Genomic DNA, 26,177 nt, shown 5'->3' with positions numbered 1-26,177 from the left:
ATGGATTATATGGTATTTCTGCTTTTAATTTTTTGGGGAACCTTCATACTGTTTCCCACAGGGGCTGCACCAATCCACATCCTCACCAACACTTGTCATGACTGCCTTTTTTTTTTTTTTCTTGGAGAGGGAGAGAGCGTGTGTGAGTGGGGCGGGGAGGGGTAGAGGGAGAAGGAGAGAGAATCCCAAGCAAGCTCCATGATGGGTGTGGGATTTGATCTCACGACCCTGAGATCATGGCCTGAGCTGAAATTAAGAGTCAGACGCTTAACTGACAGAGCCATCCAGGCGCTCCATGACTGCCTTCTTTATATGGTGCGGAGACCTGACTCCTTGTGATGCCCCTTATTTTATGCAATAAGAATAACCTACCTCTTTTGCCTCCTGACATTTCCTTCAAATATTTAAAGACAACTACAGTTTCTCTCTTCTCCCTCCTTTCTTACACGTCACTTTTCCTTGCTTGATGTGGGGTCATCCACTGATCAACTTCACTTGTCGACCCCGTGGAGCTAGGTATATAGGGCCAACAACACAATTCCCTACCTCTCCAATACATCTCATTTGAAGAGCTGCATCCTTTTGTGGTCACATTCTAGTAATGAGTTCCATCTGCTTAAGTTGCAGTGATGCGTCTGGGATGGACTTGGCACCTTGGGTTAAAATTCAGGAGGCAGTACAATGTCATGGTTAGAGGCTGGGCTGGGAGGACAGAGTGAAGGGTGAGAGGCTGGCTGAGGGCAGAATCCCAGCTCCCTCGCTTACTAGTTGTGTGACCGCTAAGCCCCTGCTTCCTCATCTGAATATCTTCCTTACAACACTGGTGTGAAGATGTACTATCATCAGGCCTGTAAGGACTCAACACACGAGCTCAACAAATGGTCGCTGTCATTCTTATTTCACGTTCTTGTGTTTTTAGCCCATATTCTGTGCACTGTCCCACCTCTGATCTGAGGCTAGAAGAATATTCCTGTTGCTGGGAAGGCCTGCGGATGAGGATTCTGGGATGCCTCCTCCACGTGGTTTTTCTTTTCATGGCATACTGCGGGTCCTCCATTGTACTGGCCTCAGATTGATCAGGACCCTTTTCTCCCTCTTCTTCCTCCTTTCGGCCTTGACCTCTGGTGGAGCTTCAGGCATCCACCCAGGAGCCCGTGAGTCTAGTACAACAAACAGGCACGGTAGGAAAGCTACACCCTGCCCTGTGCTGGTTGCTGTGCAGCCAGCTGTCCGCTCCTCATATGTTCCTCTCTATTCCAGAATTACAACCTTCAGCTGGCAGAAAGTACGATGTCACCACCTGTTCCCCCAAATCCCTCAGTTTACTGAGGTCTCTAGAGACTCCAGGCAGCCATTTTTAGTTTTTCTTGACTGTGTCATGCATTCCATTTAGATCAACGAAAATGAGTGGGTTTTGTGAGTCACAGCAGGCTCCCTTCCTTGCTTTAGATAACTAACCCAGGAAGACGGGCCCCTGCCCAGTTAGCAAGTCATGTCTCTGGCATAGGGTGTGAAGGTAGAATAGGCTCCAGGGCCAGACTGCCTGGGCCCACATTCCAGTTTCATTACTTACTATCTGTGGGACTCTGGGCAAGTCATTTATACTCTTTGGGTCTCAGTTTTTCTCATCTATAAAACAATTACTTGGTAGTGACAGTTGTGATGGTGATGGTGGTGGTGTGGTGACGGTATTGGTGGTGCTGCTGGTGATGGTGGTGGTGGTGGTGGTGACAGTTGTGATGGTAATGGTGGTGGTGGTGGTGACAGTTGTGATGGTCGTGACAGTGTGATGGTAATGGTGGTGGTGGTGGTGACAGTTGTGATAGTGATGGTGGTGGTGGTGGTGTCGGTAGTGATGGTTGTGACAGTTGTGATGGTAATGGTGGTGGTGGTGGTGACAGTTGTGATGGTCATGACAGTGTGATGGTAATGGTGGTGGTGGTGGTGACAGTTGTGATGGTCGTGACAGTGTGATGGTAATGGTGGTGGTGATGGTGACAGTTGTGATAGTGATGGTGGTGGTGGTGGTGTTGGTAGTGATGGTTGTGACAGTTGTGATGGTGATGGTGGTGGTGATGATGACAGTTGTGATGGTAATGGTGGTGGTGGTGGTGTCGGTAGTGATGGCGGTGACAGTTGTGATAGTGATGGTGGTGGTGGCGGTGACAGTTGTGATGGTAATGGTGGTGGTGGTGGTGTCGGTAGTGATGGCGGTGACAGTTGTGATAGTGATGGTGGTGGTGGTGGTGACAGTTGTGATGGTAATGGTGGTGGTGGCGGTGGCGGTAGTGACGGTCGTGACAGTTATGTCAGTGATGCTGATGTTGCTACTGCTGCTGATTCCTCTCAGTGAAAATGTGAGGAAACACTTCTTATTCTTGTAAAAGGTAACACAATTCTTTTCTCTTGATAGTTCCTGAGTATTCTTCTTAATCTCTTTTGAGCAGATAACTGCTCCTGCTGTTCCAGAATGTCCTTATTCACCCTCCAGGGATGAAATGTCACAGCCCTGTAGATCAAAAATACATCAGGTTTTTCCTCCTCTTTTTCCTTTTCCATGATACATTCTTCATCTTAGCCCTCTTTTGAATCTGGTTTTGGTTCCCTCTATCCTTTGGGAACTCAGCAGAACTTCCAACACCCCCTCTAGTTATCTGCAGCATGGACAGTGACCACCGTTGGGGAGAAAAGGTGTAGATCCACAGCTCGCTGTCTTTACCTTGTGAGTAACAAGATGAGCCATGATCCTGGGTACTCCCCCTGGAGACTGCTTATGTGCTCAATTGCTTCTCATTATTCACTCTTCACCTTCCTCTGCCTTTGGACTTGCAGAATGATGGTGGAGACATTTAGTACTTCTCCTCAAGGACACGCTCACACGCAGGATTCCCACACTCGGCCAAGGAACTCTCCCACATCCCCGAGGTCCCTGATGCATGTAGTAACGCAGTACAAGCCAAGAGAAATAACAGATTCAGGAATCATATTCTCTCTTTGGTGTGCTTTCCAGATTAAATCTCTGAGTCTGCAGCATCCTCGCGTTATATTTAGAGAGTATTTTACACACTATGGCGTATGCTAGTCTGGCTCCTGGATACTAATATATTTGCTTTCCATAGAGCTGGGTAAACGGAGCCCCAGCAAGGCTCTGTGTCTGCCGTGTTTTACACAGAGGGTTGGCATGCTCCTGGCTCCAGCCAGCCTCTCTCTACTGCCTCACACGTGGTCCTGCTGGTCTCTGGGCGCGTCTGCAGCGTCAGTCACAGGGCCGTGGTCCTGCATCCCAGTACTCCAGCCCTGCTGTCATTCTGCACGATGCTTTCAAGGAATCATGAAAGATAACAGTGTGTTCACTCAGCCACCTCAAGATGGAAACCTGCTCAGACCAGCAAACTGTTCTTGAATGTCACCAAGGACGCTGAAGGAAGTTCTCTGCACATTCCGTGAGCAGATCTGATTAGATCGAGAGGAAGGAAGGGCTAGGGAGGAAGCCTTCCCATCGTCTTTCTCCCCAGCTCCCCAGCTCACGCCTGGCGGGCTCTGATGGAGCCCCTCGGGGCCAAGCCCTGCTGACTCGGGGTGTTCTGTGCTTATCCCCTTGGCAGGATGCGGCCCAGGCATGCAGACTGTCGGTGCCCGCGCCCGCACAGTGATGCAGTGCAGGCGGCTAATGGGTTTTCATTGATTCTCCTGTGGAGGCCAGTGGGAGTGTCATGTAACGTGAAAGAACACGGGAGCCTAGCGTGGCTTACGGCAGGCCCCTGGGGCCAGGGCCATGTATGTGTGTTGACCTGCCGTCAGCAGCCTGACAAGGGCATCTGGGAACAGTGATTTAGACATCTTACCACTAGACACATTTGAGGGGAATGGATGTTCCATGAATTCGAATGACTGTTCCAAGGTACACTCTTGATCCTCAGTTTCCCCCCAGATCTATAGTTCGGTGATGAAACATAACATTTACTCTGGTGAGGTAGATGTTCCCCTCATCTCTAAATGGTGGTTCTCAGTCTTAGGAGCCGCAAATGCATCACCCAGGAAACTTATTAAGAATGCAGATTTCTAGGTTCCTTTCTTAGAAGTCCAAAGGGGGGAGGGGTCCCTGGGTGGCTCAGTGGGTTAAGTGTCTGCCTTCGGCTCAGGTCATGATCTCAGGCTCCTGGGATCGAGCCCCGTGTCGGGCTCCCTGCTCAGCAGGGAGTCTGCTTCTCTGCTTCTCCCTCTGCCCCTCCCTGCTCCCCATTCCTGCTCTCTCTCTCTCGCTTGCTCTCTCTCTGTCAAGTAAATAAATGAAATCTTAAAAAAAAAAGATTAAAAAACATTAAAAAAAAAAGTCCAAAGCGGGCCTAAAAATCTGCATGTTTACAGTTCTGCAGTGAAGCTGATGCAGTGTTCCTGGGACACTTTCTAAGAGACACTAGCACATCCCTTGTGGTTTGCTTCCATATTTCTCCTTCTTAAGATGAGTCTATGTATACTTTTTAGTGGAATTTGTACAAATTGAGAACCACTGGTGGCTTCATCAGCCCTGTTAGGGTGCCCTGGGGAACATGGATCCCAAGGCGAGATAAGATAAGGGAGCCTAGCTCATCCCCGAAGAGCCCCACCCAAGTGGCCAAACAGGCTGTCATGGTTTATAATCAGCAGCCCGCTTTCCCTGCATTTCTGCTTAAGGAAGCTTGTGAGTCTGGGCTGAATGCCAACTGGGTCAGGCTTCAGGAGTCCTCCAGGGTGGAAACCTCCCCCACTTCCCTCCGGGCCTGCAGGAGCGGATGACGGAGCTGGGACAGGGAGCCCTAGGATACATGGCCCGCAGACAGGGAGGTGCCCACGGCGAGGACTCACGGCTTGGTCCGCGGATCTTGATGGGCTTACTGCTGGTCATGGACTGGGAGCATGTCTGACACACACATTCCTTCCCGCTGAAGGTCACCTTGTCTCCAATGGGGAAAGGCTTCCTACAAGGGAGATGAAAGAGAAATGCAACACCTCTTCTTCACCATGTCTGTTGGTGAGCTGACAGCAGATGTGTTCAAAGCTCATACACACAGCCTGCCTTCTATTATGCCAGGTAAATTCAAGTGCTGTTCACGGTGCCAGGCTGACCAAACCACTCAGTTGGGGGCCGCGACTGGAACTGGAGCCCCACTTGGGCCATTTATATGATTTTAACCCCGGGCACACCATGACACTTAGTGAAGCTTACATTTCTCATCTGTAAATGAATTGGTTAATAATTCCTCCTAGAGTTGCCCCTTCTTTCTGGAAAGACTTTTTCCATCCCAACCTCACCTATCCCCATATATCTGGAAGAACTCATTCAACTCCTAAATTCACCAAAATGTCTTCCTTTCACTCTCCAGGACACTTAGAAATCCACAAATAACCTCTTCCTCTCCTCTGTGTTTGTGCAGTTTGAGTTTCCGAGTTCCGAGGTCTCAAACTGGTCCATGTCCTGCCTCCCTAAACAAAGATAAACTGTACATCGAATCCCTGGCACTGTTGAGCCCATTGTTCAACTGCTCTCGTGCATGAAGTCGGGGACAGCCTGTTATACAGACTCTGAGTGCCCGACATAGGCTTCCAGTGGCTCCGCTGCCCTTGTATTAGCAACGTGGGACACGGCAGGGGGTGCTGGCTTGAGCCGGGGGAGCTGTGTTCTCATCGAGGCCCAGGCACTGACTTGTGGTGAAGGACACGGCATGACCTTGGGAAGGCACTGCGTCTGTATGGGGCTTGACAGAAACTTCACTTTAAACCATATGGACCCTACTGTGGGTCTGGGATTGTGCGACCCAGGGCCCAGGTTTTAAGAGACGGATGAATCAATGAATTCTACTCGGTGGTTTTATTTTCTTGTACACTGTGTCATTAGTCTCAGCAGGAACCCTAACTGGTAACTAACAGGTAGTTATTTTATGGGGAGAATAATTAATCTATAAATTCCTTTCCTAATTAAAAAAGGCATACATTTAGTCCAAACCATGTCTATGTATGACTTAATCAGGGCAGTCCATTAAATTTTAATGTATTTGTGGGCAAGGCTGATGTCTCCTTTATTTTTTTCATCTCCTTAATGTGGTGCTTGGCATACAGTGGACCCTTCATGTACGTCTGCTAAATTAATAAGGAACCGGGACGCAGGGCATGAGGGAGAGGGAAGGGTGAGCTTTCCATTGCCTACCAGATTGCCTGAGAGGCTAGATGGTTATCATATGATAATGACAAGAATAGCAAAAGCAGACACAATTATGTCCTAGTCACTGAGCTATGGTCTTTGCAAACACCATCTCATTTATCTTCACGAAAACCCAACAACGTTGGGATGGTTTTGATGTCCATTTTACTGATGAAGAAGCTGAGGCTTACAGAGACGGGATCACTTGCCAGGGTCATGGAGAAAGGCTACAAACGGGTATCTCTACACTACATGAGGCCGAGGGGGTGGGAGCTGGTCCAGATGCCTGGTTTCCAAAATGGGTTCAGGGAACTCAGTAGTTCCTCTGAGAACTTCCGATGGGAAATGGGAGGCTGAGGGTGGCGGCTCAGGTCCTCACTCCGTCTTGATCGCCAGACAAACTAGTGTTTTACATGAGATCATATTTGACAGACAGGGTTCAGCTGCTAAAAGGTTTGAAAAGCACTGGCCTGTCAGATCATTCCACCCACGAGAGCCTAGAAATGCAAGTGTTCAGTGTACAGCCCTGTGAGCCCCCACACCGCCAGAGGGCTCAGGCAGAGGGGCCCGGCCTCCGCTGGCCCCCTGCCCACCTGCATAAGCTGCACACGAAGCACTTGGGGTGGTAGGTGCGGCCCAGGGCAGAGATGACCTCGCCGGTGATGAAGTCCCTGCAGCTGTCGCAGCGGGTGCCGTAGAGCTGCTGGTAGTCCTGCGTGCAGATGTACTCCTGGTTCTTGAAGAAGAAGCCCGACTGGGCCAGGCCGCAGCCACACACTGCGGGGAACAAGGAGAGAATCAAGGGCAGGCTGAGTCCAGGGAAGGTGGGCAAGCACGAGGTTCTTACGGGGGACAAGGCTGACGTCTGACTTGGTCACGAGTGGCCCGAAAATGGTGGCACATTGGACCTCGTGGGGCTAGTGCTCCTTAAAGTGTGTCCTGAAGACCACTTGCATTGGAGTCACCTTTGGGCTCCTTAAGATGCAGACGCCTGGGCCTGAATCACACTCCCTGGGGGCCAGGGCCCAGGTATTTGCGTTTTAGCGCACTCCCCAGCTGATCCTGACGGGACCACTGGTGTTGTACCATCTTCTCAACACATGGATGAAAGTTTAGGACTGCGTGGCTCACACAAGGCCATACTGGTGGTATTATGAATTGGATAAGACCATTCAGTTAAAATTTCCCTGGGCACTTTCTCTGTGCATGATTCTGTGCTAGGTGAAGACAATTTAGGATGGTAGTAGGATGGATGATTTGAAGTTTATAATCTGCTCTCACCATAGACATAGAGAGTCGGTCTGTTCCCAGGCAAGAATGATAAAACACGATCCCTGAACTGTGAAGAGGTAACAATATATGCCAAAAGACGACCTTATAGAACATACATCATGGGCGATAGGCCATGGGCTGGTTCGGGCAGCAAGTGCTGTGAGTGGGGAGGAAAAGGGAGCAATGTCAGTGGGGGAGGGATCATGGTAGGCTTCTTGGAGGACGGGGCACTTAAGTTGCACTCTGAAGGCAGAAAATGAGCTAAAACACACAAGCAGGAAGTTGCAAGTGGTATTTGTGTGGAGGTGGGACTGGGGTAGGGATAGTGTTTTTAGGGAGTGGAAGGCAGTAATACAGGAAAATATTGACAGACCAGTTGGAGGAGGGCCTGAGTCCAGCTTTGTGGGATACTGAGAAGCCACGGATGGTTTTTCTCCTAGTTTTTCAAAAACTTAAAAAAAATATTTTGAAACTCTCTGACATAAACAAAAAAAGAGAGAAGGTTATAATGATGTCCCATCACCCAGTTGCAAAAATGACCAATTGCATTGATAGCTTTTGCATAGACAGGCAACAAGATGTCATAAGGTCTTATGGGATATCCTGGCGGACAATATGAAGATGTGTAGAACCGATAATAGAGGAGTAGGTGGATGTAATTATAGGTGCTTGAACGACTGAATCATGTGGGACTCCCTACCTCCAAAGGACTTGGAAATGTGGCAAATGAGATTTCCCTCTGAGGGTTAAGTTATGAAATCAACACCTAATGGGAGGGGCAGAAAGAGGCAAAGTTTCTTCCAAGAGATCGAATGGCTCTCAGGGCCACCAGAACTGCTGAGTGTATTGGTCTGGCTAAAGCAGGGGTGGTCAGCCAAGAAGGGGCTGGCCAGCAATCAAAGGAAGGCCATGGGGGAGCCCATTCCAACCCTATGACCAGCCCCCTTGTTCTGAGACTGCATTCACTAAGTGACTGATAGTTTGACTTACTACCTAGACCTTTGGGAAGCAGCTGGTCAGGGCAATGCGAACTAGTACAATGGAGAATGACAGCTCTTATTTCCATTAATAAAAGGGCACTCTGATTTTATACATTGGTTTCTTGAGGACTTGGTTAGCACAGATCAGCTTTCTGAAGCAAGCTCAATGGTGTGGAAACCAATAAGGAATTCCAAGCCTGTCATTGTGGGGACCTGGTCTGGATTGGGTGATGCCACCCCAGTAAATACTACCCCCTGTTCATAGGGAAAATGGTAATGCAAAAGCAGCCAGGTTAAAGAGAGGATGGACTTCTAGGCGCATGGCAGAAGAATTTCGCAAGTGTGTGTTCACTTTGCAGGCCAGAGGCAGGCTTATGGGGCCGGGATGAGTGAGGAGGAGGGGAGCCCCAGAGGTCACAGCATTAGGGGGACCGTGCAGCACAGTGGGAGATGTATAGTCTGGGAATTGGACCACCTGGGCTCTGAGTTTGTCACTGCCATTAACTCTCTGGGTGACAATGAACTTGGTCTCTGTTCACATGTATGTAAAATGAAGAAGGTGGATTAAAAAGTGACTTGAACTTTTCTTCTGACACTGATATGCCGTGAGTCTAGGAGAAGCAGAGCTTCCTTCGGGGCTTACCAGGTGCCTAAACATTTTAAACTCAGTGCGAGGTGGGGCTGGAGGGCCCTGGAGACCACCCCTGCCTGCAGAGAGGCAGGGGCCTATTAGTGGAGGTGGTGGTGGTGGCTGATGGCAGAGGGTTCATCTTCTACCAGGCTCTGTGAAAATTCATCACATCAAACAACGCCTCAAGAGCAGGCCAGGCCAGAGTACAGGGCGTTCTGCGGTGCGCAGGTGGCAGATCGATTGACTTCATGGCTGTGGAATTAGTGAGGTCATGGCCTACGACCTCATTGGAAATAGCTCCTGTTTTTTTCCTTCTTTTCTCTCCTTTGTTTCCCCGGCCAGCTCCACCCCCAGAGCCACCTCGCCCAGTGGACAAACCCAGGAGGTCATAAGAAAACTTGGAACAATCAGTTCCTCCATTTCCCCCAAGGAGTTGAAGGAGGAAGTTTTTGGTAGAAAGGATGTAAAGGTTGATAAGAATCTCAGGGGGTTCCTGGAAATACAGTGGGGAACACGGGGATAGAAGGCAAGTTGGACAGCAGGACAGATGTATTTGAGGCTGAGCAGAGCCTGACATCCAAATAACAGGAAAGGCCCTGGAGAGGGTCTACAGTATGGAATTGATGTGGAATTTAACACAACACCCAGGACAGGCGTTATTCTGTGAATCAAGAAAATAAAATCTATTAATTTAAAAAAAAAAGCAGATCATTTGGTTTGACAGTGGGACAGGATATGAGAAGTTAGAACTGCTTTGAGAAAATCCAGAATGAACGTTCACTGTTAGTATAATGCCCAGAAAGGGACCTTGCCCACAGTCACCGCGTGTTTCAGGGGAAAACGGACTGTGTTGGGGGTCGCTGGACCGTGGTCCATGCTTCTATTCTACCACTCAGGTGCTGCGTGGCTTTAAAAAAGTTACCCCACCTCTCTCGAGCTCAGCTGCCTCATTTGTGAAGTGAAGGGGCTATGTGGTAACTGAGAACACACCCAGACCCGAGAGTCCACAAGTCTGTCATAGGATTCTGTTGATTTTCAACCTTTCAAATGAGACGGAGTTTTATGGAATTTCAAAACCAAAGTGTTAGAAGGGCTCCTGAGGGTGATCTATTTAACATTTAAAAGTTTAACTGTGAACTATATTATACATACAGAAAATGTAGTAAATATACAAACACCATTTAAAGAAGAAGAATAAAATGCATTCCCAGGTACCCGCTCCCAAGTTTATGAAACAGAACATTCTTGGTGCCTCGGAAGCCTGTTTGCATATCCTGAAAGCATCCCCTCCCCATGTTGTCCCTAATTGTGTGTTTGTCATTCTCTTGCTTTTCTTTCTACTTTGACCACCTTTGATGTATCCACAAATTACGCATAGTTTAGTTTTGCCCTTTTTGAACTTTATATTGATGGAACCCTACTGCATTTATTCTCCTGTGCTTGCTTCATACTTTTAGGATCATGTTTTGAGATTTGTCCATGTCGATGTAACTCCATTTTTCAGTAACTGTGCTGTATCCCAAGGTCTGTATCACAATCGATCTACTCCACTGTTGAAGGACATTTGAACTGCTTGCGGTTTTTTTTTGTTTTGTTTTGTTTTATGGAAATGCCGCTTTGAACATTCTTGTATCTGTGAGGTGAAGCTTCGCCGTTTTCCAGAGTTTTTCCCATTTGCATTCCTACCAGCAGTTTCCACTGGTCCATATCATCATTGAAAGCTGATAATATATGTAGTCAACATGGTGGCTATAAAATGTCATCTTATTGTGATTTTATTTAATTTTTTAAAAACACACTTTTCTTTCCTTTTTTTTCCTTTCTTTCTTTTTCTTTCTTTCTCTCTCTCTCTTTTGAGAGAGAGGGAGCACGCACGTGCACGAGCAGTGTGTGTGTGTGTGTGTGGGGGGGGTAGGGACAGAGGGAGGCGGAGAGAGAGAATCCCAAGTAGGCTCCATGCCCAGTGCGAGCCGGACTTGGGGCTCAATCTCACGACCCTGAGATCATGACCTGAGCTGAAATCAAGAGTCAGACGCTCAACCGACTGAGCCACCCAGGTGCCCCATCTTACTGTGATTTTAAATTTCACTTTAAAATTTTCACTTCCCTGATTTTTAATGAAATTGAGAATCTTCTTATATGTTTATGGGCCATTTGTGCTTTTAGGGTTCATCCACGTGGATGTATTGCTGCAAAATGTTCCACCACATTTTATTTATCCATTCATTGGTTGATGGATATTTGAATTGTTTCCAATTTTTGACTTGATGAATAATCCTACTATGAACATTCATGCACAAGTTTTTGCATGGACATATGTTTTTGTTTCTCTTAAGCATACATCTTATGACTTTGAAATTGTTAAGTCATATGGTAACTCTACATTGAACTCCTAGAGGAACTGCAAGACTGCTTTCCACAGCAGTTACGCACTTTGCATTCCCACCAGCAATGGAGGAGGGTTCCAGTTTCTCCACATTCTTGCCAACGTTTGTATTCTCTGTCTTTTTGAATATGGCCGATCTCATGGCGTGACATGTGCCTCCTTGTGGTTTGATGTTCATTCTTAGATGGCTAATGATTTTGAGCATTTTTTTCCATGTGTTTACTGGACATTTATAGAACTTCTTTGGAGAAACCTCTATTCAGATCCTTTGCCCATTTTGAAATGGGATTGTCTTTTTCTTAGTAAGAAAAGAATCCTTTATATAGTTTAGATACAAGTTCTTTACCAGATGTATGTTTTGCAAATTTCCTCTCCCATTCAGTGGGTTGACTTTTTACATTCTTGATGGTATATTTTGAAGCACAGAGAAGTATTTAATTTTGATGACACCTAATTCATCTATTTTTCTTCTGTTGTTTGTGCTTCTGGTGTCATAGCCAAGAAGTCTTTGCCTAACTCAAGGTCACAAAGACTTACTCTTACATTTTCTCCTGAGAGTTTTATAGTTTTAGCTCTTACATGTAGGTTTTTGACTTATTTTGACCTAATTTTTGTGTATGGTGTGAGGAAGGAGTCCAACTTCACTTTTTTTTTTGTTTTTTTGCATATATATGTCCAGTTTTCCTAGCACCATTTGTTGAAGACTCTTCTTCCCTGTAGAATTGTCTTGGTAGGTTTGTTGACAATCACCTGACCATAAACCTAAGGGTTTATTTCTGCTCTCTCAACTCTATTGATCTATATGTCTATCCATGTGCCAGTACCACATTGTCTTATCTATTGTAGCTTTGTAGTAAGTTTTGAAAGTGGGAAGTTTGAGTCCTCCAGCTTTGTTCTTTTTCAGGATTGCTTTGGCTATTCTATATCCCCTGCAATTCCATATTAATCTCACAATCAGCTTATCAATTTCTTCAAGGAAACCAGATGGGATTTTTATGGGGATTGCATTTGCTATGAATGGAATAGTGTCCTGCCCCAAATTTGTATTTTGACACCCTAACCCTCAGTGTGATGGTATTTGGGTATGGAGCCTTGAGGAGATACTTAGGTTTAGATGAGGGTTATAAGGGTGGGACCCTCATTATGAGATTAGCGCCCTTTTTAGAAGAGACACCAGCCAGTTTGCCATCTCTCTCTCTCTCTCCCTCTCTCTCTCCTGGACATGTGAGAACACAGTAAGAAGATGGCTATCTGCAAGCCAAGAAGGGAGCTCTGACCAGAACCCTACCATGTTGGCACCTTAATCTTGGCCTCTGGAACTGTGACAAAATAAATTTCTGTTGTTTAAGCCACTCAATCTACAGTATTTTATTGTGGAAGCCTGAGCTGAGTAAGATAGCCTCAAATCTGTAGATCAGTCTGAAGAATACTGCCATCTTAACAATACTAAGATTTCTGATCCATGAAATGAGATTTCTTTTCATTTATTTAGATCTTCTTTAATATTTTATAATTTTCAGAGTATAAATTTTACACTTTTGTTAAATTTATTCCTATGTATTTTATTTTTGATGTTATTGTAAATGGAATCATTTCTTAATATTATTTTCAGATTGTTCATTGTAAGTGTATAGAAATTCAATTGATTTTGGTATATTGATCTTTTATCCTGAAACTCGGATTAACTTGTTATTTCTAAGAGTTTTTTAGTGCATTCCTTAGGATTTGCTATATATAAGATCATGTCATGTGCATATACAAATAACCTTACTTTTACTTTCTCAATCTGGATGTCTTTTATTTCATTTTCTTACATAACTGACCCAATAGGAACCTGCGGTACAGTGTTGAATGGAAGTAGTAAGAGCAAACATCCTTTTGTTACTTTTGCCTTTATAGGCAGGCAGGCAGTCTTTCACCATTAAGTATGATGTTAGCTATAGGTTTGCCTTTGTTCTAGAAAAATACTTTTGCTGAATACATAATCCTAACTTTACAGTTATCTCTTTCAGTACATACAGGAATTATTCCACTGGTCTCTGGCTTCCTTGTTGCTACTAACATGTCAGCTCTCAGTCTACTTACCATTTGTAGGCAGATGATCTATTTCTTCTCTCTGGCTGTTTTTAAAATTGTCATTTGTCTTTGGTGATCTTCAGTTTCATTCTGATGATGTATACAGGTGGATTTCTTTTATATTTTTCTACTGGGATTTATTAGGTTTCTGGATCCAAGGATTTGTGTCTTTGAACAGTTCTAGAACATTGCATAACTGTCATGTCTCCAAATATTGTCCTCCCACTCATGTATTCTATTACACATCTCTAGAACTCTGATTGAATATATGTCAAACCTTTCCACTATTTTCTTCATGTATAAACTTATCTTTTATTTTTACCACCTTCTTATATTTCTGGACTATATGTATATACCTTTTTCTTGGCTAAATCCTATAGTTCATTAATTCTCTCTTCAGCAACATCTAATCTGCTATATAATCCATACACTGACTTTTAAATTTCAAACATTATATATTTTTATTTCTAAAGTTTTGTTTCTTTTTCAAATCTGCTGTGCTATTTGTTATAATGTGTTGTTTCTTGCTCTTTTTAAATGGCTCTTCTTACCTATTTAAATGTATTCTATGTAGTCATCATATAATGTCAAAAAATACCAATTTATGGGGCGCCTGAGCAGCTCAGTCGGTTAAGCATCTGCCTTCGGCTCAGGTCATGATCCCAGGGTCCTGGGATCGAGCCCCACGCCGGGCTCCCTGCTCAGTGGGGAGCCTGCTTCTCACTCTCCCTCTGCCTGCCGCTCTCTCTCTCTGTCAAATAAATAAATAAAATCTTTTAAAAAAATACAAATTTATGAAGTCTTTGAGGTTCTGATTCTCTCTTCATTGTTTCTGTGGCTCTCCCTCCATTATGATTTGTGTGTTTTTGACTGTAAGTTACTCATTTTGCTGATAATGTTACCCGTGGGAGTTCTTTGAGGTCTGGAATAAAGCTGAGTTCCTCCAAAGAGGAATATCACTTGTTTCTGCCATTTGCCAAGTGTGGGATGACTTTCTTTTAAATTCTGTTTCGTTTTTTTAAAATTTATGCCAATTCATAGCATGAATATAGAACATGAATCCATGTTAAGGGTGGATTATAGGTAGACGTTTTGATACAAGTTTTATTCTCCTCTACCCAGTGCCAAAGTTAGTACAGACAAGTTTCATTGCTGTCTCCTTCTCCAGTTTATTTCTCATCCATCCATACATTGAAAGTAAGATTTTCGTAGGGGAAAATTTCAGCTTTACTCAGAGGTCTCCTATTAGATTCCTACTTAGACCGGGCTCTAGCCTCTACTTCCTATGTCTCCATGATCTATACAGCCATCAAGGCAAAAGCACAAGGTTGCCAAGGTTTAGCATAAACCATTAGGATTAAATCTGGCATTGGCAGTCACATGAGGATTTCTGCTTTTATTTTTGTTTTTCACCTCTGCAGATTCTTTCATGTCAGTGCAGTAGTGCATGGTAAAAGAACTATACGAAAAATTCATAGAGATTTTAACTTTTTCAAATGAGGCTATTTAGGGTAACTATAACTGGTTACTGCTGGAAACAAAAATTCTCTCATTTGCTTCACTTCTAAGCAAGTTGACATTGAAAACAGTCAGAAAAGTAAATCTATTTTTTTCCCTTAAAATCTCCATGAAAAGATATTCTACAACCTCCCTGTGGTTGATTGTCAAAATGGCCATATTCTTCCTTTCTCTGCATTCACACCCTTGAAATCTGCAAATCCTCCCACCAAAGGCAAAGTTTATTTCTCCATGATCGTGAACCTGGGTCGGCCACTTGACTCGTTTTGGCAAATGGGACATTGGCAAGTATGACATAAGCTGAGGCTTAAAAAGGTCTTGCTTTCTGAAGCTTGCTCTCTTGCTGTACTTGGAACTCTGAGACCATCATGCAAATGAATCCAAGCCAGGCTGCTGGAGGATGAGAAGCCATATGCAGGCACTCAGCCCAACAGCCTGCCAACCACTGCCAGGTGACCCACCAATATCATTGTGATGAGGCGAGTGCAGACAAGGAGAGCCAGCTCAGCCTGGGAGAACTGCCCTGCCAACCCAGAGGATCATGAGCTAAACAAAAAATTATTTAAACTATTAAATTTTGGGGGCGCCTGGGTGGCTCAGTTGGTTAAGCAACTGCCTTCAGCTCAGGTCATGATCCCAGGGTCCTGGGATCGAGTCCCACATCGGGCTCCCGGCTCAGCGGGGAGCCTGCTTCTCCCTCTGACCCTCTCCCCTCTCATGCTGTTTCTCTCCCGCTCACTCTCTAATAAATAAATAAATAAATAAATAAATAAAATTTAAACTATTAAATTTTGGTCTCAGCAAAGGGTAACTAACATACTTTCTTAAGAATACAATTGCACAATCCTAGCTCAAACCTCCTTAGAACAATTTTGTTGTTTTTACCCTTTTTCCTGCCCCAGCTTCTAGTGATGTAAAAATGGTCACTCACCAAGACCCTTTCGCAGGTCAGCTTACACTAAAGGGGTTTGCCAAGTCTCAATACAGAATTTAAATCACATCAATTAAAATATATTCCATATGTGCTTCCATTAAAAACATTAGGAAATGTGAATATGTAATTGATTTGCTCAGTGCAGTGTCTAGTGAGATCCTGAGGAAGAAATCCAGAATTTTTCTCAATAGCAGTGTAAGTCAATCTCAGACACGTGAGACTGAGGTTGGAAGCAATTACTAAAATGAAAAGATCTGAGGTTTCAATTGACCTTAAATTCAATATACGTCAATTCCGTGGAGTGGCTCCTCAGGAGGTCAATCCAACATCAATCATATTAACGGAAAGGGTGCCCCCACTGTATTTGGCAGACCTTGAGAACCATGGTCTGTTCTGGGCACTATGCTTTTAGAATGATAGTGACAAACCAGAATGGATCAAGGAAGACTCCAAGATGATACAAGTTGGAATCATTTCAGATGAGGCTCAAAGTAAGGACCTGCAGTGTAATCAGGCGTGGGGAGACCTGACTACAAGTAGGTGAACGGCAGCCACAGGGAACAGCACACATGCAGTATTCAACAAACTTCATGAGAACAAATCTAGAACCAACAGGTGGAAGTTACTGGTTTGGGGTCAAACATCTTCTAAACCCACGGGGCCATCCAACCTCAGAATGGCTGCCTTGTGGAACAGAAAGCCTCAAGAAGTAGAGGCTGGAAAGGCATCTATCAGGGCCAGAGGGCTCCCCGGGCTCTTTCAGCAGAGTCCTTCTTTATTCGTGCTGCTAGTTATCCTGCTTCTTTAGGAACTTGTAATTTAAGAGTCCAGAGGTAACCCAACATCCACCTGCTTCCAAATTACAGACCTTAGTGAAGTCATAATGTACCTTGTTAAACCTCACCTTTGAGGATTGCCACACGGTCATAGAATAGGTGCTCATCTCAGAGCCACACTGAATTTTAGCCAGGACAGCTTGCTCATTCATTCACTCTCAAATTGATTTATAGGCACAAGACAGGAGTCTCTCCAGCTGTGTAGGTTAAGCTTGCAGGATTGCCTTTTTCCTCCTGGGTCAGCACTACCACTCTGAGGTCACCAGCTTCCCTCCCTCCCCCACGTCCCAACTCTTTCCTTCCTCTTCACTCCACACTGTCTAAGGGAGAGTTCTCATAAAGGCTCAAGGAAAGTTTCTTTAGGCCTGTAGAGGTATCGGCCTGTATTTTTTCTGCGTGCCCCTGTGGCATGTCCTATGGGTGAAACCAGGGCCTGCAATCTGACAGGGGCATTGGGAGTCTGGGCCTCCTACCTTGACAGGTGAAGCATCTGATGTGGAAGTGGTTATTGTGGACACGGACCACTTCCCCTTTGCAGGTGTCTCCACACCGGTAGCACTGGATGACATTGGAGCTGCCTCGGGGATTGTAAGGATTCTGCTGATAAGGAACTGCAGAAAGAAACAAAGAGATCACTATCCAGAAGGCCTTTCCTCTTTAGGAACTCTGTTAGAAGACATTATCATAATCCTAACTGGGAGAAAAAGCAGAAAGCGTGCAGGTAATTAGCCAAGTACCTTCAATACATCACCAGGCTGCATGTGCCAAGCTAAGGCACCATCACAGGATGTGAGTCCATAAATCTCCTGAAGCAGGCAGAGACTTACGAGTGAGCGTAACTTTTCTTTGCCATAATAGAGGCCAAATTCACGGAAGAAGAAAAGTAAAAGAAGAAGTAGAGTATTTCAAAGTAAATGATCCAGAAATACCATTTCTTGGGTGATTTCTGGATCAAACCAGGTCCCAAATTTCTCAAAGAGAATTTGGTTTTTGCAGTTGACACGGGTCTCAAAGAAATGGGTGATTGATCCTGCCTCCAACTGGCCTTGGAGCAAAGCAAGTGACATCCCCTCTGTGGGCCTCTAGTTTTGACATCTATGAAATGAGGGTGGTCAGTGGTAGCACAGGCTTTGTACAAAAGAGGCACAAAGGGGAGGCACTCTAGTTGGAAGGAGGTTGGTGCGGGGACTCATCTTAAAGCTGCCTTTGAGTGGCACTTTCCATAGCACTGAGAAAATGTCAAAAGTATATAATTAAGAAAAAAGATCTGGTAGAGATTAAGAAGGAGCTGAAATCAGTAGAGGTTGGGCATTTGATGATACTGTAGAGCTCTACTAGCTTATGAGTCTATTATCCTCTTGCCCAGCCTCTCTCATGGCTACTTTTCCAGATCTCCTGTCCCTGAGATATACTTTGCTTGACCACTCTAAAATCTGGTTATCTGGTATTTAATAATAGTAGGCACCTGCTTAGAATTAAAAAAAAATCAGGGTTGGGAGGGATATTGACAGCTGTCTGGTCCAATCTCATTATGTATAAGCTACTGAGATAACTTTGCTAATGAGGAACCAAATCTTCTCTCTTGTAGGAAGCCCCTAGGGGGGTCAGGAGAGAACTCCTCAATTCCTCAATTTTCAAAGTTGAAGCAACAGTCCAAAATCTTTTGCTCATACCCTATTAGGAGAAGGCTCACTCTTGTCCTGGCTATAAAGATGACCACCTGATTGGAGGGGAATTTGATGTCTACTATTTAGACATGCAGGCTTACTGCCTAGATTTTGAATAAGCATATTATAAATTAATCTGGACTCACATGAACTTTGAGCTGCAAAGTAACTTAGATAATACTCGATTCAGGGCTTCTTGACCTAGTGTGGTAGTTGTTAATGGCTGTTCACTGAAAGTTGAATCTTTTATTCTAGGCACAATGAAAGATGGCACATGGTGTCTTGCTTGGCAATGAAATGTGAATGGAAATTGTGTGTGTCACTTTCAACTGGAGCCAGTTTGTGATCTGCCATATTGCCTTTTCCATAACCCAGCAACCAGTGATACCCCAGATGGTGTGCAGGATGCATCAGCTTGGATCCCTGACTGAGTCCTGGAGCGCAGCTCCAAGGCTAACCCAGGACGAACATCTATGGCGAGCAAGGAGGAATTTTTGTTGTTATGGCCTTGTTACTGCAGCATATCCTGATGGATACACCTGGGATCTAGTATTTCTAATTAAATATAAAATTTGGTGTTATGTATATTATCCTACAGCTCTCTTCAGATTCTTAAAGATGGCCTCCATAATTGATCTCAGCTGCCTTCCTCCTTTTAAAGACAAGTAACAGAAAAACAGGACTTTTTTTTTTTTTAGATTTTATTTGAGAGAGAGAGAGAGAGAGAGAGAGAGATTGAGAGAAGGAGAGGGAGAAGCAGACTCCCTGCAGAGCAGGGAGCTCAACACGGAACTTGATCCCAGGACCCTGAGATCATGACCTGAGCCGCAGGCAGATGCTTAACCAACTAGGCCACCCAGGTGCCCATGGACTTTCAATTATCTTCCACTTACAGGTCTTCTGAATCACCAGTGCCCTGTAAGGCAAAAAGTTGGTTACTGAGCCCTGAAAATGTTGAATCTGACAACTCTGCTATCTGAGGTGGGAGATAATATCCTTCTCACAATCTTTGTCTTGAGGAGTCCATGCCCCTTATTCAACTTTTCTCCTGTCTTAAATTTAAGACAAAATTTAAGTGAGTTAGCTAGTTAACAAAATCATTAATTAATTACTAAATGGGTTAATACATGCAAAGCATTTCGAAAAGTGCATGAAGTTCTTCATAAATGTTCACTGGTACCATGATCATCACACCCGCCCCACAGCTCAGAGCAATCCTTCCCCACTCCCAGAATGTCCATAACCATTCATCCTGTCTCCTCTTCTTCTTTCTCTGATTCGTGCTCACCAACCCTGGAAAATATTTCACTCTCCCCTCTCCCACCAATTTGTGAGAAAAATGTAGATCCCGTTTATCTGGGCAGTGTAGTGATCCACAATTGTTGAGGGAAACAAAGCTGGGAGTCTGAAAATCAAGTAAGAACTAACAGGATAATCATCACCAACAGTGATGAGGAGTCTCAAAAGTATCCAAAAGTCCCTCCAGAATCACTGCACGAATTCTCATTTACCTCTTCTAATTTAACCTGCCTTATTGCTCAAGAACCAATTTCCAAGATCAATTCGATTTTTCCCTGATTTGATTTTCTGGGGGAAATTGATTTGTGATCATGGTCTTCAGTCAAGACTCAGCCTTTGAACCACTCAGATAAAAAGGTGTAAAATCTGAGTGAGGGGACAGATTAGGAAAATGGGTTTTCTGGGGGCAGAGCTAGTGATGGGCCCCCCAGCCCTAACTCTGCTGCTTCCCTCAGGATGAGGGTGCTGCTTTGGTCCTGCTAACTGTGGCTGGAAACCCATAAATGTCTGATATTTGTAAATAATCCCAGAAATAGAAATGCAGCCATTGTTGTGTGAGTTCTTCCAGATTGCGGATATAAACTATGATTACAAAAGGGCAGCAGTGTAGCAAGATTTGAGCTTATAGACGCGTGAAGACCTTTCCTTATCTAGATAGTGCCAACAGGAGCTCTAGGGGTCAAGGGACGCTAGGCTGAGATATGCCATAACTGCTCTTGCCCTGAAAGCCACCTCGTTTCCAACAAGATTTTGTATCCTTGGGTAATTAAATCAACGACATAATCAAACCATACTCTGTGTGTCTAGGTGTGTAGAGAAGGTGCCATTTCTTCCCACCAATCTCTAGCCACTCCCCTCCCCCGCAGAACATTGAAATTTTATTGTTGATTTTCTGCTGGCTATTATTTCCACGAGTTTTTATCTCAGAAAGTACTAGAAACCAGCCACATGAGTCATAACATTTGCCTTATGTACAAATGTCCCTTAAATTTCAAATTGACTTGTACTTGAATTTTGAACAGCTTGTCCCTGACAGCAACATTTTAGAGTAGCCATGGGCCTCAAAGGACATTAGCTTTGCTGAGTTGTGAAATAACCCATGAAGTTACCAAGTTTAGAGACCTGGATCATGTGATATGTTTCTAAAATGCGTGTAGGGAATCTCTGGCTTCTGTTTAATGTTATTTGGCCAGTAAAGGGCACCTAGGAGAGACACTGACAGTTCCTAGTCTGTAAGGAGTGCTGTCCAATAGATTTCTGAGTATAGAAATGTTCAATATTTACACTGTCCAATATCATAATTACTGCCATATGTGACTGTTGGGCGCTTGAAATATGGCTAGTGTGACTGAAGTACTGAATTCTTAATTTTATCTCATTTTAATTAATATAAATTTACATTTAAATAGCCACATGTGGCTAGTGGTACCATTATTGGACATTACAACTTTATAGATCCACAAACGGAACACCAGGCACTGAGACTAGGGAACAAGAAATGAAGTCTGGTTGAATCCTATTTATATAAAAATAACATGTACAAATTAATTCGGGTGTACCACCTCAGACTTAAATTATTCCTTCTCATCCTTGAAGAGTTTTAAAGTTGTACTCAAAAGCAGTTTGCAATCAGAACCAATTACACACACATTCACCCATCCTGAATTTGATCTAGAAACAAAAGATTCCGAGCAATGAAATAAATACTAATTTTTAAAAAAATCACAATTTTTCAGTTACTGCGAGACTGGACAATCTTAATTTTTCCAAGAATAGAAGCAAAGAAGTCAATTGGCAATGGCTGTCAGTCTACTTTTTTAAGACAGAAAATCAGCTGGCCAATGCCTTTGAGATGAAAAAATGAAGGGTCTGAAATAGACGCACAGCAGACCTTTAGTTCTATGGGAAAACACAACTTAATTCCACGACGAAATTTGCAAGTAAAGCTCTTCCCAAAGGCGACAGAGATCACTTAAAAGTGTTGGAGCACAACAGCAAATCGGAAGGGGAGGGTGGCTGGCCTCCTGGTAAGCTGAAAGGAGCACGCGAGTCAAAGAGCAAGAAATAAGCTCAGCACCCAATTCCTGCACCCGGCTTTTCTCCCTCCCTCCGGCTGGCTACCGCCCCCGTCTCAGGAGTTTCTCGTCGACAGGGCCGGGCTGCCATCAGATCAGTCTCTTTTATTTATTTATTTTTTTTTTAAAGATTTTATTTATTTGACAGAGAGAGACACAGTGAGAGAGGGAACACAAGCAGGGGGAGTGGGAGAGGGAGAAGCAGGCTTCCCGCAGAGCAGGGAGCCCGATGTGGGGCTCGATCCCAGGACCCTGGGACCATGACCTGAGCCGAAGGCAGACGCTTAACGACTGAGCCACCCAGGCGCCCCAGATCAGTCTCTTTTAAAAGCAGATATTAGCATGCTTCCTCCCTCACAGATAACACGACCTAAGTTACGTTCTCCTTACCGATGTGGTGCCTGCACGATTGGTCCTTCCTCCCCTGAGGGTGGCCTGACCTTGGAGAAAAAGACGTCCCTCCATTCTAATCGAGTCATCTTTAAAATCGTCTTTAGAAAGTAGAAGCACCTATGCTATCCTGGGGTATAATTAAAAGAGTGACAAAGCTGACTTGGAGACAGCACAACAGCTGTGAAAAATGGCTGGAAGTGTAATAAAAACAGTGGTGCTTCTGGTCGAACAGTGAAATATCAAGCAGGGAGAATCAACCAGTTCCAAAGCGAGCTTGCAACCGCCCGGGGCCCTGGGAAGCGGCCGGGTGCTGCCACTGTCGCGGATCGGCAACTCACGGCTCCATTAGGGCCCAAAGTACCCGGAGTGTGTTCACAGGTATTTCCTAAGTACCGAGCAGGAGAGCCGACTGTGGATCCAGGCATTTCACGGGTAGAAAGCCGTCTGCCTGCCAGGTTAGGGTGGGGTCTGGACAGAAGAGTCTCTGGTCGTTTACAACATGACGTGAGTTTGGTTTTGGAGTTGAACCGGGGTCTGCAGCCCTGATTCTGTCTCCTGGGGCAAGACGACAGTGACATGGGATCCCTGCACTGAGAGGCGCCAGGCGCGGGGGTTCAGGGTGTGGATGCTGGAGTCAGGAGGGCTGAGTCTGGATTCTAGCTCTGCTGCCTGCCGGTTGTGTGACCTTGAACAAGTTAAATGCATGACGACACCTGTCTCAGTTTGCTCATCTCTAGAGTGGGAACAACGCAAGTCATCTGTGAGTTTTTTTTTTTTTTTTTAAAGATTTTTTTATTTATTTGACAGAGAGAGACACAGCGAGAGAGGGAACACAAGCAAGTGGAGTGGGAGAGGGAGAAGCAGGCTTCCTGCGGAGCAGGGAGCCCGATGCGGGGCTTGATCCCAGGACCCTGGGATCATGACCTGAGCCGAAGGCAGCCGCCCAACCGACTGAGCCACCCAGGCGCCCCATGTCATCTGTGAGTATTAAATCACTTAAATTATATAAAAGTGCTTGGGACACTGCTTAATAAATAAAAGCAATAATTGATATTAAAGGATCTCTGAAGTCACGCACCCCCACCTCCAACTCAATGCAGGAATTCTTTCTGAATTGCCCCCTGCCACTTACCCCCGACTTTGGCTCAAACATCATCAAATCCATTTTGGGACCAGTCCAACTTGGGCAAAGGTTTTCTGGTTTTCCCTCCCTGCTGCCGCTCAGGAAGAGAAGCCCCGGCTGCAGCCCGCTCACCACCTTAAAGCAACCTCTTCCCCCCCCCACCCCCGCCACCGCTGAGCTTTCTGTTTATGGGTTTCTGCGGGCTGCAGTGGTGGGTGCTGACACGCTTCGGATGCATCCTGCAGAGGAATGTGTGAATTGGGTGTTTCCTGTTGTGGGAAACAGAGGTTATGATCTATGTTTTCCTGAGGCGGTATATTTTGGGCACATCTGCTGTTTCCAGGGGGACGTGTTGGCGTGTCAGTCGTGTGTGCATACTTAGAAGAGGTGAGTGATTTGTTTTCTGAAAACTCTGCTAGGGAGACCGTGAGAGCTGCTTTTGGTAACCCCTAAGGGCCCTGCGTGTGTATCTCATTTTGTCATGACATCTGTGTTCATCGTGCGGATCCCTGGCACCCATCAGATCTCCCTGGACTGGGAGGTTACCTAATACAGGAGATTGTGAGCCTCGGGGCAGGGACCATGCGTGTCCTGTCTGCCTCTGCACTGTCCGTGCCAGGCATGTGAGTGCTCAATGAGTACTTGATGGATAAATACAAGAACGAATAAGATGAGTCCCATGCTTTCATTTAGCAAATGAGCAGGCTGAGGCCCAGAGGGAGAGGGAGAGAACTTAGGCTTCCCGCGTCATTGTCTGAGGCTGTGTGTTCTAGGGTAACAGGATAAAAGAGAGCGCAACCTGCAGCATGGCCCACGAGTCACAGAAAGGTGAGGGAGAGAGTTCACTGAAGAACATATTTCCATAAATCTGGAGTCATGCTGAGGCTTAGCATTAGCCTAGGTGGGCTGAGGGGGTGCAGATCAGTGGTCCAAGATGCAGAAGCATAAGGAGGGAGCTCGGGGGGCGCCTCGGTGACTCAGTCATTAAGTGTCTGCCTTCGGCTCAGGTCATGATCTCAGGGTCCTGGGATCGAGCCCCACATCAGACTCCCTGCTCAACAGGAAGCCTGCTTCTCCCTCTCCCACTCCCCCTGCTTGTGTTCCCTGCTGTGTCTCTCTCTGTCAAATAAATAAAAATTAAAAAAAAAAAAAAAAAAAAAAAAAAAGGAGGGAGCTCGGAATGAAGCCATGCATGAAGAGCGAGCAGGGGCAAATGCCCAAGGAAAGGCCTGGAAGCATAAGAGATAGTATTTGCAGAGTGGTTACTCCGTCAGGAACTGGGCTCAGCAGTGTACATATGCCATCTCACTGAGTTCTAGTAATTCAGGAGGGGCGGGTATTATTACCCTATTTTACAGATGGGGAAGCTGAGGCCCGAAGAGCTGAGGTCCCTTGCCCACGGCCATACCATTAGTAAATGGCAGAAGGAGGCAGTTCTCACCACGAAGCTCTACTGCCTGCCATGTAGAAGTGCCAAGGGCGGGGGTGGGGGGGTCCCTCTGGGGAGGGAGTGGGCTTAAGGGAGGCTACCAGGGGTATCTGATTACCCCCCCACAGTAATCATCCATCCATTATCCGGCTGGTTTAAAATATGTACATAAATTTCACACAGACTGAAGAATAATGCTTGCGGGGTACAGACCAGGAAACTGGGCGCAGTAATTGAGCATCTGTGGCCGAGGAGGAGGATGAAGGAGCCGTGATGGCTGCCCCCGGGGCCAGGGGATGGCCGCCTCGAGCCCCTTCCCTGGCCCCGGATGGACGGCCAGACAGGTGTGCGTGTGGGGCTCCTCAGGTGCTGGCAGGTGCCGCCGCCCTGGCCACGCTTTCCCGCGTCAGCAACACGGTCTGTCACCCCAAGACGCTACTGTAAAACTTCTGCCGCCACAGAAACCCTTCCCCAGCCTCTCTCTCTGCCAGGCTCAGCAGCGTGCTCCGTGGTCACGGAGTGAAGCTGGCAACATGGCTCGAGCCACCTTCTCCCGAAGTGTGCTGTCAGGACACGTGTCAGAACGGCAGGCTCTTGGCCAGACAGACGGCTCTTGCCCGACAGCCAGCTGCTGCACGACGGCTCCCGCCGACGGACCTGCTAGACCCAGCTGCTCCCTTACCCTTAGCATGACCAGGGCCCCAGGCGAGGAGGCCTGCCCCACAGCCCGCGGCTGGAAGGTGTTCTTCACGTGACAGTGAAGTCACTCGCTAAAATGGGAACTGCATGTTCGTTATTGATTTGGTAAATTCAGAATGCTGGTCTAGATACAGAGTCATAGAATTAACTTCCCACTTATTTCTATGTTCATCTTATCATTGTAAAAAAAAAGAAAAGAAAAAAAAGAAAAAACCTGTATACTTCTCATTGAATTCAATAAAACACTTTAAGATAAAAAAAAAAAAAAGCCCTCAATTCTTTCTTATAAGTCAGCGTGGTTCCTATTTCAAGATAAGCAGAACTAAGTTGCAGCCAGTTTGTGCCCCCATCGGGCTCTTCACTGGGGGTCTGGTCCAGGGCTCAGCCCAGCGGGGGCAGCACGGGCCTCTTTTCTAAGGACTCAAATAGATCTGTGTTCTCATTTCTTTGAGATTCTCCTCCCCACCTCCGGGCCAGGGAATCATTTTTGTTAGCTGGGGGTAAAGGAGCCCTTTCTGCCCTCTCTAGCTTACACTTTCTCTAGAATATTTAGCTTTGTAATGGATCCTTCCTGTTTTGAGGGCACAGACTTGAAATTCAAAAGCCAGGAAGCGATCTCTTTTGTCTCTGCCTTCTGCTGCCCATCCTGGCCCTGAGGCCTCCCTCCCTGAATAGAGGGGG

At 45.6% G+C, this 26,177-nt stretch overlaps 1 protein-coding gene across 4 annotated transcripts in view; it reads right to left on the bottom strand.

The window, feature by feature from the left end:
* The window catches only part of ABLIM3 (actin binding LIM protein family member 3), a 110,044-nt gene that overhangs the window by 54,430 nt on the left and 29,437 nt on the right, over window positions 1-26,177 (bottom strand). For all 4 annotated transcript variants that reach the window (XR_013445549.1, XM_036080610.2, XM_078066722.1 and 1 more), the window contains exons 3-5: window positions 17,285-17,422; window positions 6,772-6,955; window positions 4,846-4,958 (exon numbers count right to left, since the gene is read on the bottom strand). Coding sequence is in view for 3 of the 4 variants with exons in the window: in XM_036080610.2 (XP_035936503.1) it covers window positions 4,846-4,958; window positions 6,772-6,955; window positions 17,285-17,422 (435 nt within the window). In the remaining variant the exon portion in view is untranslated. The remainder of the gene's footprint in view (window positions 1-4,845; window positions 4,959-6,771; window positions 6,956-17,284; window positions 17,423-26,177) is intronic.

The sequence above is a fragment of the Halichoerus grypus genome, chromosome 2 (assembly GCF_964656455.1).
Source record: "Halichoerus grypus chromosome 2, mHalGry1.hap1.1, whole genome shotgun sequence".
Lineage (NCBI taxonomy): Eukaryota > Metazoa > Chordata > Mammalia > Carnivora > Phocidae > Halichoerus > Halichoerus grypus.
The sequence above is the reverse complement of the archived record's forward strand: the minus strand, read 5'-3'. Positions and strand labels throughout refer to the sequence as shown.